The following is a 17,176-nucleotide window of genomic DNA, read 5'->3' on the forward strand; positions in this document are numbered from 1 at the left end:
ATGTATATATATATATACATATGTATATATATATACATATACATATATATATATATATACATATACATATATATATATATACATATATACATACACATATATATACATATATACATACATATATATATTACATATGTGTATATACATATGTATAGATGTGTGTATATATATATAGACATATATACACATCTATACATATGTACATACACACATATGTATATACCGTATGTAAAACATGTACACACACGCACATATATACCGTATGTGTATGCATATGCATATGCATGCATTTAGCTAAAGTAAACATACCTGCTTTGATTGTACAAATTGAAATGTTTGACACAAAATAAAACATTACTGTTATTTATGCATGTTTTAAAACAAGACATTAATCAGATTTTCTTTTTTTTCATAATGGCTGGTTTGGCTTCCTTCTCAGTGCCATGCCTTTGTGAAATTACAGAGATCCTTTAGTTCCCTGACCAAATATTTGGTGTTAGCTTCATCCCTGGCTCCCAGGTTCAACAAAAGAATTCTACGGTTTGCTTATTTCGGCAGCCTAGGGCAATATGGTTTGTGCTGGCCTAAGTTAGTGTTGTTCATTAGATCAGGCTTTAAGCTTGGACGTTTTTTTTTGACCCCGAGGAAGGATTCATTGGGATGGCCTGAGTTTTGAATAACTAAAAGTGCTTTTGTGTTTGTGGGAAGAAGTGAAGCAGCCGGGCGGCGTTAATTAGGCTTGCGACCCCTCTTCTTACCGGACGTGGGATTGTTTCTCATCTCTGCACCGTTTGCGTTATTCACTAGTGCTTTACTTTTGTTGCTGGAGACCAGTTCATTGTCCGCTGCACGAAACCAGTTCTAAGGAAGAAAAGAAAAAAAAAAAAAAAAAACAAACTTCAGGTGATTACCTCGAGCAATATCAGCCAAAAGATAAGGTACTACTACAACCTTGTAAAGCTGCAGCTGGTCCAGAAAATGACATAGTCATATCATGCAAGAGTCGACGTCCATATACTAGGGTGCATTTGCCATCCCTAGTGAATGTACTGTATATACAGACCCACCTGTGAATGTGTCTTGCTGATGTGGTACTTAACACCACTCTCTGAACTAAACTCCTTTTGACATATTAGACAGATGTACTTCCTGAGTTCTCCACCGTCCTGAAACAAACACACACACATACACACATACATACACATTGTAGCTACGGTATTTCAGGTTTCAGCCATATCATTAAGTACATAGCAGTATTGTTATCATCTACTGTGTGTCATTAGGGTCCCCACCACTTTTCAAGCTTTTCATTATTTTTACTATTGTAATTGTTTTATTATTATTATTATTATTATTATTATTATTATTATTATTATTATTATTATTATTAGGGTTTGCTAATAGTGTAGTGAACTAAGTCAGTTCATTTTCAAAGCAAATAGCTACATGTTCTTCCACTATCAAAATGCACTACATTAGCTTAGCTATCGGCTAATGCCGGTGTGTTTACACTTTAGGAGTGAAGAAGTGATGCTCATCAAAGTCGGAACTTAATATTTTACGTTTAAATTTGTCCGTCCCAGTGGCAGCACAAAATTGCCGACGATACATGACATACGCCGTGTACATGAAGTCACGTGGAAAGTTGGACGTTTTGTGTTGTATGTTTTGCAGATACACAGATAAAAATGAGCTCATGTTTAACGTTTATGGCTTAACAAAATGGCTCAAATGGCTGCGTCGAGAAAACGTTATTTAGACACGGGACACGTTGGTGGACAATTACAGATCAAATGCATCTCCTTAGTGTAAATGTTAATGTTAATGAAGGTGTGTGCTGTAAAAAAAAAAAAAAAAAAGGCAGTTGCAAGTCTGTGTTTTTTTTACCTGGCTACAGTTAGCAAGGTGAGCTTTGAGTCCTGACACACTGGAATATACAGCATCGCACTTCTGAAACAACACAGAAGACATGAGGAAAATTGTTCAAAACCATTGGCTGAAGTGATGAAACAAATAAATCAGTAACAAATAAGTATATACAATAAGTCAGTTCATCGTCTTACTTCGTTGGTGCAGCAGATGAATCCCTTCTCTTTTACCTGGTTCTTCCAGGTCTCTAGTATCTCAGGGCTGAAATTGGTAAGGCTTGGGCGAGTGTAGTTTAACTATAGGAAAAAAAACCCCAACATATTTCATGATTATTGAAATTAGATTTGGAACGTTTTCCCTTTCCCTTCTCACTAGAACAGGACCCTTTGTCCATGTAGGTCAGTGTTTGTATATGTAGGTGAATGATCATCAGTGTCACATACTATGTGTTTAGACTTCAGACAGACATCAATTTCCTTAGAGGAAGATCTGGAACATTCAACCAAGACCCTAAGATTGCTTCCTAAATTATTTGTCATAGTCTTATATGCAAACCAAATGACTCTTGGGCTGTAAAAACCCGGTGGCAATTCCCATAATGCCAAGTTATATTTTTCTGTGGGGCACTGCACTATTTTTAGAGCAGTCCTCATTTCCCGAAACCCAGGCATTGCATTATCGGGTTTTCATTATCGGCGGGAAAACCAAAAACGATTCGTACAGATATTTAAAAAATATGCTAACATCGGACCAATAATATCGGTCGGCCGATATTATAAAATTATTATTCCTGAATGTGAGAAGACTCAGTTGCTTGAATTTGGGGCAAAACCTCTAAGAATGTTTATTAAAAATGCTGTAGTTGAGTTCATATTTCATCTTTTAAATAAAAATAAAAATATAATTTCTCTTGAGCCCTCATGAACCTATTATTACGTATACGCACATCTCATTGGTTAAGTACAGGAAGTCACCGACTTACGTCGGGATTCTGTTCCTATGGTGTGACGTAAGTCGCAATTTACATACTGTACATAAGTACATAAGTCACTCAGCTACGCTAACTCAGCTACGCTAACACATCATAAAAACATCACTAGAGTCTTGAAGTCACTAATAAGCCTTTATGAAGGGCAAAAACGTTCCAAAAAAAAAAAAAAAAAAAAAAAACACCAACAAATTAAAGGGAATGTTGCTCAACCCAACGTATAATATCCAACCGCCAAATGTAAACAAAGCTATCTTCCACATTTGGTGCCGCAAGACGACCACTCCGCTCGCCAACTAGTTCCTGTGAGAAATTCGTTTTATCACCGTACGTCCAAGATTTTTCTTAATAATTCACGGGAAACGGCAACATCATCACGGAATCACTGTGGACGGAGGGAGTCGCAAACCACGGACGTCCCGCACATCAATAAACCTCGAGCCACTCCATATCCTGTCCTTACCCTCTTGCTGTCAGGCACCAGGTCATCCTTAATCCGCCGTTTGGTGCCCCACTCTTTAGCCAGTTCATCCTCCGCAATCTCCTGCAGGTGGAAGACTGCCACCTGGGCCGAGCGGCGCCTCACTCTTCCACTGGGAGTGCGCTCAAAGTCTTCCACCTGGCTCGCATTCTGCACCATTTTCTCAAGCGTTTCCTCCCTCTGATTCTGTTTTTCCTTATCTTCGTCTCGAATTTCCTTTTCCTTCTCGCTGTGTTGCACTGAAGCCGTCTTTTCCTGCCACTCAATCTTTTCGGGTTGGCATTGCTCCTTCTTGCCTCTTGCTTTAGGCTCCCCTGATATCAACTGCAGTAGGACGTGAAAGGCATGTGTAGCGTTAAAAAAAAAAAAAAAAAAATAGCAAAAAGTACCATATCATATTAGCGACGGTCTGGTAACACTTTTGGTAGAGTTTACAAAAATAACTTCTTGTTTTGTCAGGAAGCCCAAAAGCAGTAGCTAACGTTGTTAACTAGCCTACCATAGCTGTAGATGCTAACTGAGGACTATAGGTGTATTCCAGCGGCCAGAACTAGTGACAGGCTAATCATCGGGATAATCGTGAGGACATTTATCTTGTTGGACAGTAATGACATCCCTTTACCCCATTGGCTCTCGATTATTTTCTGTCATTCTCCCCCTTGGGGGGTTAGAAATGTTTTCATACACTCTCCGCCACCGTATGAGTTGCTGCCACCTAGTGACTGGAGGCTTGTTATCATTTAAGCATTGCAGCAGTGGTACACTTATGTCCAGTGGAAAATATTAGCGAAATAACTATTGCAACTCACTGTGAAAGAAGTAAGGGCTTACCTTAGTTATGTGCTCAGCCATGGTGTGGTAGTTAAGGCCAGCCTTAGACCTGAACTGCTTATGGCACTGCTGGCATTTAAGAGCATCTTGAAGCTATAGGGATTGAAGGCCAAAGAAAATTACATTATTTTTTTTATTTATTTTTTTTTTTACAAATAACATGTTTCTAAAAAAGAAACTACTGTGTAATCTCACTTTTTTCTGGGCTATGTGGTCATTTATTTTAACAGTTTCATTTGTAGCTCAATAAAATAAATGTAAAAGCGAATGCACTGACGAAGCATTCCGATGTATGACGTACAACCAGCGAATGTCGACAACGCTCTCTTTTATGTACAGCCGCCATGGGCTATGTGGTCATTTATTTGAACAGTTTCATTTGTAGCTCAATAAAACAAATGTCACGACAGACACAGAGGTAATGCACACGTTGCATATCAGAACCTACGCTTGGGAGCCATAATGAAGGGGCAACGCAACCACTACCAACATAAGTCGGAAGGTCACAACAGACCCCCTGCATATGACTCTTCAAAGCAGATGCATATATTGCGATGATGTCAAACACTTACACCAGAACAAACTACACGGTAAAAGCACCTGTTCCCATCAGATGGCCAGGTTATGTCCACTGACCTTATGGCAAATCTCCATGTGTTTCTTGAGGCCTTCCATTGATTTCCTAGTTACAAATGAGCAGGTGGGACACACCACTTCGCCTTGCTCCGGGACTGCTTGCTGCCATTGGTTACCAGGATCCATACCTTCGGAACATAACGACAGTGTTCTCGTAAATAGCATAACCAATGTCCAATGAACAATTAGCAACTATAAAACAGGAATGCAACTCGCCGACATACATTTTGGGTGGACAGAAAGTACACATCGAAACGCTTGCTTTAAAAAAATATTTTTCTAATATTAAACGTAGTTAATAGTTAATCAACGAGATCCATACATATCTAAATCCTACTTTTTGTAGATTCTTATTGGTAAATATCTATAAATTAGACATCCTTATGAATGAATAATGGAGATCTAAACGTCACCGACCAGAGATCTTTGCAGCTGCGTCCTTCTTGCAGAGCTGACTCGGTGCCGGTCTTCGCTCAGGTTTTTCACTAAATGTTCTCCCTCCTCCCGGTCTTTTTGAATGACTTGTTTTTAGTTTTTCCTCAACTTTAGTCATTCCTAAAGCAAACACATAAAAAAAAATCATGGTTAATTAGAGACATTTCTTTGTAACCTACAACTCATATCTATCAGATTGAGAGGCAATTCAAACGATGCAGTTAAAAAAAAAAAAAAAATAATCTATCAGATTGAGAGGCAGTTCAAACGATGCAGTTAAAAAAAAGAAATCCAGGACCAGATTGTCATCCTTGGGAGATTTTGAAGTGTTTTCTAGAATATTTAGTACAAGTACTAAACAATATTTTTGACTACAGTGTGTACTTTCTTCATGGGGACATAGACTGAGGCTATTTCTGGCATTCACAAGGAAGGCAAGAGCCAACACTTGAAACTACAGACCACACTCTGAAAACTACAGACCTATCAGTCTCTTATGCGGTGATCTCAAATTACAAACTCCTTTTACAAAAACGTAAGGAGGACACTGCATATAGTCAAAGGGTAAAATATCGACTTTTCTTATTTTTGATTAGAGCCTCATAAGCGTGTGTCTGGAAAATTTTTATATATATATACATATATGTATATATATATGTATATATATGAATATATAAACATATATATGCATATGTGCATATATATACATGTATATATATATATACATATATATACAAATACATATATATATACATATATACACATATATACATATATACACATGTATATATATACATATATACATATATATACACATATAAATATATATATACATATATACATATATATACACATATACATATATATACATATATACATATATATACACATATATACATATATACATTTATGCATATACACATATATACATATTGTTATTTGTTAAGGCGAACTGAATTCCACATTTTACCTTTCAATCCAAAGGTTCCAGATATGGAGGGCTGTTCCCCCGTGAATTTCTTAGGTGTTTTCTGCTTCCGTCCTGTGTTAAGACAAACATAAAGCACAACTCGGTCGAAAAAAAAAAAAAAAAAAGCAGAACAGGTGTCAAAAGAAACAAAAGCAGAACAGGTTTACACCAATTTAGGATATATCCTGGAAACTCACTGTGCTTAACACGCTCCGGATCTTGATCAGGAAAAAGAGGGGAAAGACTGCTCTCCTTACTTTCTTTGGCACCCGATCTGCTCTGGGACTGCAGCAGGACAGACTGGGGCTGTGACGGCTGACTGTAAGCTGTTTGCTGCTTGTTTCTGTCGCTCTTCTGATAGGACAGCTTGCCATTCATAGAGGGCACTTCGTTGATCTTCTTGACCTTGAAGAACACAGGAGACGGGGGCGCGTTCTCCAGCCGTCTGGATCCAGAGTTCGAAAGGAAAAATAGTTTTTAACGGTTTAACAAGTTGCATTTGTCAATGTGGAAGAGATGGACATTGAATTAGAGTATGTTGCCTTTTCTTGGTGGTGGACTTGATGGCCATCTTGTGAGGTATAGCCTGCTCTTCCTTGGGGTCCATCGTGACCCTGTCGGGATGGTTCCACAGCTTGTGCTTTTCCAGGCGGACCTTTGTTGCAAAGACTGCCTCGCAGTAGGGACAGCCATGGCTAAGCTTTTCAGGTACTGGGGCCTAGTGAAAGGGAAAATTCAAAACAGTTTTAACACTAGCTTAGCCATTAGCTCCTGCCAGCACTATCAGTTTCTTGATGCTGTAGGTGGGAGTTAGCAAAAGCTTTCTAGGTTCAGTAAGTTTTTGCTAACTAAATCCAGTTATGTGACAAGGAAAGTTCACTCTTACTTGGAAAGAGATTTTACATATATACAAATATGTCATGCAAAAATAAGGAGGTTCCACAAGCCAAGTTGTCTTTGTATAACTAGTCGACTATTTATTTTCCTGAGAGTCTAAACGCCTTTTATTGATAATGAAGAGATTTTTTTGGATAGCCCCCCCCCTTCCTTGAGCCTCACTTATGTTTCTTCAGGGCACAGTTTGGAGGGAAAAATCGTCAGAGGGTTTTTACAACGCTCATCAAGCAACCACAACAGCTGTCAAATGTTAGATGTTAAATTAAATGTTTTTCCTAATTATTATTATTTTATATTGTCAATATATTTGTTTATATCTATGTTTGTGATGTTTAGATAGGGGTCGGGGGGGGGGTTAGTTATTTTAAAAATGGAGAAAATGCTATGGATCTTAAAGCCCCACTGTATTAGCAAATAGGGATGTAAAAATGCATCACGAATCGATCTAAAATGTATTTAAAATGCATAATGACATGCATCGATTTTAAAAAAAAAAAAAGAAAAAAAAGAATGCCAATCCATCGGAAGGAGAAGGCTGAGTTATTTCAAAATGTTAACTAAGACTAAAACACAAAAACGTTACTAAACGATGCAATGGCAGCCTAGGTAAAAAAAAAAAATATATATATATATTTTATATATTGGCAGTTAATGAGGTAAATAAGACCAGACTTTTTGTTTTTAACTTTAATAATAAGAAATAAATGGCGACGTTCAGTGTTTCTATTAGGAAATGTGCAATATTGTATTCTGTTATTTAAGATGTATCGGGTGCAACATTACAACCCCTTAGTAAGCTACGGGGTATAATTGCAAAGTCAGATTGGGACTACATTAACCAGTAACAAAAACAAGTGTTCTAAAAGTTATATTTTAATGTCACATCATATCTAGATTGCACTTTTAACCTCTTCTTTCAAGCACAGAACAGAACCAGCCAACCTGGAGAGAGAAGAAGATAGTAACATACCCCCTGACAGCGTTGATAGTGGTACTTAACACCATAGATGCTGGGGAATTCTAACCAGCAACCTGAGCGTGGACACTTAACCCTGGAGCGTCGCTTAAACTCTTCCTTCCATTGTACCACCAAAGGAGCCTGCTTAGAGGGAAAGGAAAAAAAAAAAAAAGATAAAGCCAACAATGAGCCAGAAAGGGAGTGATCTCAAATTACAAACTCCTTTTACAAAAACGTAAGGAGGACACTGCATATAGTCAAATGGGAAAACATCGACTTTTCTTATTTTTGATTAGAGCCTCATAAGCGTGTGACTGGAAAATTTTTATATATATATGTATATATATATATGTATATATATGAATATATATATATATATATATATATGAATATATATACATATACATATATACATATACATATATATACATATATATACATATATACAAGTCGTCAGTCGTCAGCTGGTAAGATACTCACAGTAATATTCCTTAATTCCTGTCCTTCTGTTCTGGGCCGACCTTTTTTCTTCCCTTCTGCGCTCTCATTTTGCAGTGGATCTTAAATAAAAAAAGAAACAAAGAGAAGGACTCGAAATTATCACAAAAAGTTGTCATCGAAAAGACAGGTGTTATTATGACATTTTTTCGTGTCGCGCTCTGCAAGTACCTTATACCATGTGATTCGTGGAAAATTATTCAATGTCACTTAATTGGTCCCAAAACTTTTTTTTTTTTTTTTTTGCAAATATGTTTTCTTTGTTCGCCAATGCGCGACAGGCAGAGCAATTAACTCCTCTTCTGCTAGGTGGCAGCAGAGGGCTATTAAAACTATCCAAAAAGATCGTTGAAGAAGATCTTTGTGTGGGTCTTTCTTCAATTCCTGCCAGTATATCATTGTTGTCTTTACCTAAACAGACTGATTGTGGGATTTTTGTTTGGTGGTATGCCGTGTGCGTTTTGTTTTTTTTCCCCTGATGATATATATGTGTCGTGGCTCAAGGTGTGTTTTTTTTTCCTGATTATATATGTGCCGCGGCTCAAAAAAGGTTGGGAAAACACTGCCTTATGTTGCACCTCAAGTTAGAGTTTGCTTTTGTTCAGCTGATGAAAGTTCAAGACATTCATTTGCTATTTACAGTCACTGAGTTGTGTTATGTTTTTTGGGGTTTAACCTATCAGGTGAGATGACCTATCAGGTGAGATGATAAACACGTCTTGTTGTGTAGACTTGTGATTACCAATAAACTTCTTGACGACAGCAGTGTCACTCCTTGGATGTAGTCAAAAATCTGAGCGCAAAACATTACCTTAAATCAAATAAGTTAAGTCATTCAATAAATCATTCAGTTGATGAAATACTACCTTTATGATTATTTTATAATCTGGGAGATTTTAGGCAGTTATTACGGTAGCCTATACAATAATTGTTCATCTCCATAATTTCAGATGTTTTTTGTTTTTTTTTCAGGAGTGACCTAAAAACTGCAGTTTTCAGGACCTGTGGGAAAAAACATGCTGAACTGAAGAGACGTGTTGACAGTTTGGGGAACATCTTGTGTCAGAGGTTTGTAACATCTTCGATCCTGCGATCTTGACATTCCGGTGAGCAGAATGAACATGATCAGGTGCTCTTAATGACCGCTGGAGTTGTTGAAAATCTGTCCTCTATTCACCCCTTTCCCTAATTCTTAAAAGGTCATAGGTGTTTTTTAAACACATGAGCAAATGTCCGGAACAAGAACAATGTCGAGTCCTGCAGGCTAGGGTTCAAAAACACACGAAGCTAACAGCAGGATCGGTATAAACAAGCTAAAGATTCACCCAAACAAAAGTAATAAACTTGCAGGAAGAATAAGATAATAAAAGGTTTTTGGTGGTTCACCCAAACAAAAGAAATAAACTTGCAGGAAGAATAAGATAATGCTAGGTAATTGTACAGAAGGGGAAAAATAGTGAATACAAAAAATAGTGAAAGGAAGATTAGGTATTTACCGTGGAGGGAAACACCGGAGGTGGAGACAGGTGGACAAAGGGACATGAACGAGGCAGGAAGTGGAGCACCTGAGAGCGAAACACAGGGTGAGACACAAATGATTGAGTGAACCAAAAAAAAAAAAAAGTATCAGTTTCAGTAGTGAGTACCGTTGAGTACATAGTTAAAAATACTTCTACTAGCATTAATTGGTAGAAATGGTCTTGGAATGACACTGATAAAATGTTACTTCTCAAAGATTATGATTAAATGATTTAAATGCAAACCCATATTTCAATAAAGTTGCAATATTTTAAAAAATAAAACAAATGAATTTTTTTTTTTTTTTTTTACAATATTCAAACATTTTGGATGTGACACCTCTATCATGTTCCAAAAAAAAAGCTATCCTCAAATTTGTATAGGTCACAATAATTCCAGATTTACTCTAAACTCATTTCGGTTCACGGGCCGCATAAAACCAAATTAGATGTCAAGTGGGCCGCACCAGTACAATCATAACCTAATTAATTATAAATAACAATAAGTCCTTGATTTTCCCCTTTATTTTCATGCAAAGAGGTACAAGTAAATTATATTATTTATTACCATTTATTCATATTTAATGCAATATCATTTTACAAAAAAAATATCCTTAACATGAGGTGTTTGTGTAATTTTTTTTTATTTCCAAAATTGAGTCAAGCGGGCCGGAAAGATGCCCAAGCGGGCCAGTTTTGGCACCACGGGCCGCATGTTTGCGACCTCTGCTGAAACCACTGCTCTTAAAGTAAAATAAAGATAGCATGACCCCTCATGAACCAACAGAAAATGGCAAAGTCCAGAAATGTTTTCAAGAACGAAGTATGACCCAGAAAGTTGAGAAGGATCCTCCTGTATGTATCCTGCCTATTAGCTGAGAGGAGGAATGAAAGTCACGCTTGAGTTTTGGGGACTTTAGCGAAGAGCTGTCTGGCGTACCATCTGGCTGTAACCGACATGTTCACTTTTGGACCTGGACAAAATCCGAATGAAGATTTAAGCCTCTGTCGTCGATACAGGAACAAATCCGTCCTTCTTTTCGACCCAAGAGGACCCAGCACCAGGAATTGAGGATGAACGGGTCATTTCTGCAGCAAGTGATTGATTGATATACGTATTAATGCATTCCCTCTTTCTCTCTTAAAGAAGGATAAGACTTGCGGTGCCCATTGTGCTGCTCCCTACAACCATGCCCTTCCCATGAGGTGGTTAATAATAAAATTAACACTGGCTGCTTGGATACTAAAGGCGTGAGGCTTGGAGGTAAGCAGGATGAAGATTCAGTAATGAAAGGACTGCGACACTTGACTCCACACTTTAAAAACTCGGTGCAGAATCTTCAATGTTGTAATGCAGAGTAAACAGTAGCTTGCGTTTTACTCTTACAGGGTCAGGGTGTCTTAGCAGCATCGGTAGGTCACCGAAGGAGATGGTACGGTGGTCCCTCGTTTATCGCGGTAGCTAGCTTCCAAGGCCTGCCGCGAGAACTGAATTTCCGCAAAGTAGTGACACCATATTTATGCGCAGTAAAATGATGATGACGAGGAAGGTGATGATGACTTTTACTACGCAGCCGATGATTGATTTTACGTCTCTCCAGAGGGTGGTGCCATTTCTTGGTGCACCTCTTCCAGTAGCAGGAAATGGTTCTTTTTTTGCGAGGCTGCAAAAACATTGCGATCGGCAGTTAGCCTCCGCTGCTTCTTTTTCCAATCGAAGAGTAGCTTGTAGGCAGTCACGACGCCGTCGATTCTGTTGCAAAATCGGACCGATCGCACCATATCGTCGTCCCATTCCTGTGACATCCGTATTAATAACCTTAATTAATCACCTTAGTGGGCAGGTGTCACTTAAAATCGGTATCGGTTTTTATCGGACTCAGAAATCAAGTGTTTGGACAATATCTGCACAACGGATATCAGCAAAGAGTTAATATCGGACATTCCTAATTCTAGTTCGTGCATTTCTCAATATTTCTCAATAACTCAATATTGAAGGATGATTTTACTGTAGCTCTCTGGTGCTTTTTTTCTTATCACTGAAAGACCAGATAGAGATAGAGATAGAAGCCTATGGCCACAGGAAAGGGGGAAAAAAAAAACTCGCTCTCAAATTGGCTAAATCTAGCAACAAGATCAAACAGAAACACTGTGTTGCACTTGTGCTCGAAGCCATGCAGTTCTTATTGGCGTGACAACAGACACGCATTGGCATAACGCTCACTCACAATTTAGAAGGATGACAGAATTTCATTTCATTTCATTAAGGTTTGTTAGAGACTCCTTAAACATAGGCTTAAACAAAACCCTATGTTTTTACTCGACAAAGGACGATCTCTCATCACTTACAGTGTTTGTTGTTGTTGTTGTTGTTGTTGTTGTTCTTAGGAACTGGGGTGTATCTCTGAGGCTCCTGGGAATGTCCATGCTTGGGAGTGCGGGTCCTTGTCAACCCTAAGGTGGACATGTTTCCAAATCTCTGGCTGCTGGGGCTCTCCATGCCTGAGAACACAGTAGAGTAAGATATAGGTGATGGTGAGATACATTGTTTGCAATGTCAGCTGCATCGACTTCCTGTAATTATTTGTTGAGCTACCTTCTTCTACATATCACAGTAGTGTACTATAATTAGTGTGGACTAATTACCACACGTAAACCAACTCAGTACTCATACTCTCATTGGAAAAAAAAAAAAGGCGATTTGAGCAAAAGCAACAAATACAACCCTACTTCTATCTTAGCCGTTTTTTATTTGGTAACAAAAGGAAAGATTTTATTATTATTATTAGTACAACCTCTATTTTTGGAATAGCGGTCTGAACATAAAAGACCATGATAGCTGTACAAAGCTAGGCTGGCTAGCTAGCTGTACAAATCTGGGCTAGCTAGTGTCTGACAAGACTTGACTTTAGAAAAGCAAAGAATATATATAAAAAGAACAGGTATTAGAACCAAGGAGAATAAGTCATTTGTTCAACTACTGTTAAGGAGGGCAGTTGTAGCTACGTAGACACGTACCGCCACTAAATGCATTGCATGTATAACGTAATTGGACAATTTAGCTTTGAAAAGTTCCTCAGAATACGACGTCTCTCTTGTACATTACAACCGCATTCGTTGTACTTTTGACAATGGTGAAACGCTGCCCATAGACACAGTTCCCAGTCTTTCACATTAAATGAAATACAATTTTACAAAACATATCATTACACATGACATTAACATATATAACATTATATAGGTTGTTTATAGCCGAGGTCGATGTTAGGATTTGGTTTTTCTTGATCCAATGATCACTGTTTCCCAAACCGTATTTACTGTTTGTCTGTGTACGCAGGTAATAATTATTTGTTATACCTACAGCACTTCTGACATTTCCCGGTGTTGCTACTTTACTTTGAACTTTACTACTTATAGGGAATACACTCTTGTACCGTCAATACATGTGTCAATACATGTGCTCTTTTAAATGTTACCAATTGAAGAGCATTGCTTTAATTGTAATTTGGTTTTATGTAATTATATTCCTGATAGGAACCAAAACTGTTGGTACTTACATGGCAGAACCCATTAAAGGTTATGGTTACTTGTAAGTTAGAATGTACAAACACATGTAGTCCACTGTAAAGTCAAAGACATGTTGTGAGTCATAGGTTACTGAGTTCACAAACGTCACTAAAACGTCTAGTCTATTTTTTTTTCTCTCTCTCTCTCTCTCTCTCTCTCTCTCCCCGTGCCGACACACCTACCTGAAATGACGGACACTATCACCCAGGAGGAGAAGAGACAGGAGGGGGAGAAGAGGGAATCTGGAGGCAGACACTTGGACTTGTTTTTTTTTTTTTTGTTTTTTTTTAACTCCCACCCTGCTTTAAAACCAAGTAACCTGGCACTCTGTAGTGCGTCAGGGTGCGGTCATACACTGGCGAGGAAAGGTTGACAGAAGTCACTGAGCTTCTGTGACTGTGTCTCTGTCACCGCTTCCAATTTTGTAGACGATAATAACAGTCACCAAATTCGGGATACTTTCACCTCATTTTTTCCTCTCCCCTGTTCCCAGTCATCCCGCACCCCTTGTCATCTTCCCCCCGCCTCGCGTTAAAACCAAAACCAAACGAGGCACTTTTCATTTAAGTCTTTCCCCTCGATAAACACTCCAAAATCGCCCGGAAAGAGAAGACACATACGGCCGACTCCGCAGCCCCGGAAGAGAAAACGTGATGACGATGGGTGGTTTTATATAGGCAGTTGGGGAAATGGCGACTTTATTACGAAGGAGGGGGGGATTCTTGCTCTGGCTGAAACTAACGGGAGGCACATGAACATGTTTACAGCTGCTATCTCGGCGTTGTTACGTATGGCAAATGAAAGCAGTCGAAAAAGAAAGAAAGAAAAATATCAACATTACGTCATTTCGGTACAGCATCTGCCCGACTTCTTACCTCGGCTTATTTCAGCTTCTAAACGGACATTATCTCCAGCGGCCTTGTTCCACAGTCACTTCAGCGTGTGCTGGGTTCTGCGCGCATCCACTCCACCTTTGATAGCTGCTACTACAGTCCGCTCTTGGGGCAACTTCCAAACTCTCACGTTATTATAATGGTGGTCGATATGAGGCACATTAATATTGGAGACACAAAAGGAGGTGGAGGACGGTGGCGACGTAACGGATGAAGAAATAAATAAATAAGATGGGTCGTAGGTTTAGTTGCTTTGCTTGACTACGCATTTAATTTGCTTTTTTTAAAAAAAAAAACGTGACCACGCTCAGTGCTATAGAGGACGGTGGACTTAAAAAGAATTCTGTCAGTGAATGGACCACAAACACACAAAACAGCAATCGAATGAACTTATGTAAGGTTTATAACTGTTATTGTTGGATGGGGTTTTTTTTTTCTGCATCTGCATCTCAAAACAGCATGTGTCAAACCCAAGGCTCGGGGCCCAAATGTGGCCCGCCACGTCATTTTGTATGGCCCGTGGGAGATTAAAAAGCATTGAATAAAGTCCATGCAGCAGAGTTTCTTGACCTGATAAATTAAAAGTTAAAACTTGATAAATTAAAAGTTGTATAATATAATAACTTGAATAAATAATAATTAATTGCAGAAACCTTTATTAATATGAGTTACATGTAACCAGTCTTTTTACAACTGGCCACTCAAGGGGAACTGTGTTGCTGATGTGGCCCCCAGTGAAAATGAGTTTGACACCTCTGGCATACAATGATAGCATGTATAATAGAAACATTTAAAACCAATGACAATGCATATGTCAGTCTGACTTTAGGAATAGGTAAAGAAAATTGTTTTAAATAATGGAGACACTGACCAACACTATAGTGGTTTGAGTTTTTTTTTTTTTTTTCAAATTTCCTTTAAGACCTAATAAAAAATGTGGAAGAGCATTGAAATTTAGAAAAAAATAAAAGTAAAACAACTAGATGTGAAATACAAAAATACAAGAGAACAAATCAACAGCCAGTTGCAAAACAGCAGCAGCATGGTTAAAAAAACAAAAACAAAGTACATCAATGATGTATATAATTATGCTTCTGCCTTTTTCTGCAATACCCATGTTTCCCCAACAGATGGTGTAAAAAAGCACTTAGCATTTTAGCCTTTATGACTTTTACTATCTATCTATCTATCTATCTATCTATCTATCTATCTATCTATCTATCTATCTATCTATCTATCTATCTATCTATCTATCTATCTATCTATCTATATTTATATTTATATTTATATTTATATTTATATTTATGTTTATGTTTATATTTATATTTATATTTATATATATAGGTGGTGCAAAACAAAAATTGTGCTACATATGAACTAATGGTAAATATATAAACAGAATAAACAGTTCGGAAGTGTGTTGAGATAAACTATAGTGACAAATGTAAACCGCAATAGATCAGTAGATAAATAATAGCGTTTCTAAGAGCTATTTAATTGCACCCCCAGGAACTTGGTGCTGCTGACGACCTCCACCGCTGTGTCATTGATGAGCAGCGGTGTGTGGCTGGGTTGGGATCTCCTGAAGTCAACGATGAGCTCCTTTGTCTCGTTGATGTTCCTGTGGAGCAGGTTATTTGTTTGACACCAGTCGACCAGATATCGTACCTCCTCTCTGTAGGTCAGCTCGTACCTTTAGTAGCTGGTCGGTGTTGTGCCTGGGACGACAGTCATGGCTCATCAGGGTGAACAGCAGGGGGGATCAGGATGCAGCCCTGAGGGGAGCCGGTGCTGAGGGAGATGAGACTGGAGGTGTTGTTGCCCACTCGGACAGACTGGGTTCTGTCAGTGAGGAAGTCCAGCAGCCAGTTGCACAGGGTGTAAACCCCCAGCGGGCCCAGTTTGCATATCAGGTCCTGGGGGGGGGATGATCGTGTTGAATGCTGAGCTGAAGTCCAGAAACAGCATCCTTACCTGGAGCACCATCCAGGTGCTCCAGGCTCAGGTGGAGAGCGGTGGAGATGGCGTCCTCTGTGGAGCGGTTAGGCTTGTATGCAAACTGGAACGGGTTTAAATGATGGGGGCAGTATGGAGATGATGTGGTCCTTAATCACACGCTCGAAGCACTTCATGATAGTAGGTGTTGAAAGTCGTTGCGAAAGGCATGAGATGGTTGATTTCTTTGGCACTGGAATGATGGTGGCTGGCTGGAAGCATGAGAGGACGAAGACTTGGTTCAGTAACGTGTCAAAGATGTCAGTGAGCACATGGGCGAGCGCTGGTCTGTCAGGACCTGCCGTTTTCCGTGCGTTGACCTTTCTCAGAGCTCTCCGCCGGTAGTGGTTTCGAGCCTGAGGACCTGATCGTCGGGGTGTGGACAGCTTTTCTCGCTGGTGTGTTGTTTAGAGCTTCAAATCTTCCAATGCTACAGACATGTTCTGCCGATTGTGGTTTTAGGCAATGTAGAATCTCAGCTTTGGACAATTGTACAGGCATGGCCAAGCCGTGCCTCGGGAACCGCATGTGGCTCTAAATGCAGCCCGCCAAGCCATTTTTTGTGGCCCGCGGGACTTTTTATAAAGTTCTTGTAGCAGAGATTCTTTACCTATGAAATTAAAAGTTTTTTTTTATTACTC

General features: G+C 38.9%; 1 protein-coding gene across 2 annotated transcripts; it reads right to left on the reverse strand.

Annotated features, from left to right (window-relative positions):
• Positions 1–402: 402 nt before the first annotated feature.
• znf512b (zinc finger protein 512B) lies at positions 403–15,025 on the reverse strand. Of its 2 annotated transcripts, none has more exons than XM_008317940.3 (16): positions 14,523–15,025; positions 12,430–12,582; positions 10,060–10,128; positions 8,546–8,625; positions 8,078–8,206; positions 6,753–6,928; positions 6,408–6,655; positions 6,211–6,282; positions 5,223–5,360; positions 4,806–4,933; positions 4,170–4,262; positions 3,321–3,662; positions 2,064–2,165; positions 1,888–1,950; positions 1,068–1,166; positions 403–861 (listed from the first exon to the last, which is right to left on the reverse strand). In XM_008317940.3, exons 2-16 carry the CDS (start codon positions 12,578–12,580, stop codon positions 730–732), a joined length of 2,022 nt encoding a protein of 673 aa, XP_008316162.1. In that variant the 5' UTR covers positions 12,581–12,582; positions 14,523–15,025; the 3' UTR covers positions 403–729. The 2 variants fall into 2 exon arrangements, with proteins under 2 accessions (XP_008316162.1, XP_008316161.1); XM_008317939.3 differs by having other exon boundaries at positions 13,830–15,024.
• Between the last annotated feature and the right edge of the window lie 2,151 nt (positions 15,026–17,176).

This window comes from Cynoglossus semilaevis, chromosome 10 (assembly GCF_000523025.1).
Source record: "Cynoglossus semilaevis isolate Cse_v1.0 chromosome 10, Cse_v1.0, whole genome shotgun sequence".
NCBI classification, from domain to species: domain Eukaryota; kingdom Metazoa; phylum Chordata; class Actinopteri; order Pleuronectiformes; family Cynoglossidae; genus Cynoglossus; species Cynoglossus semilaevis.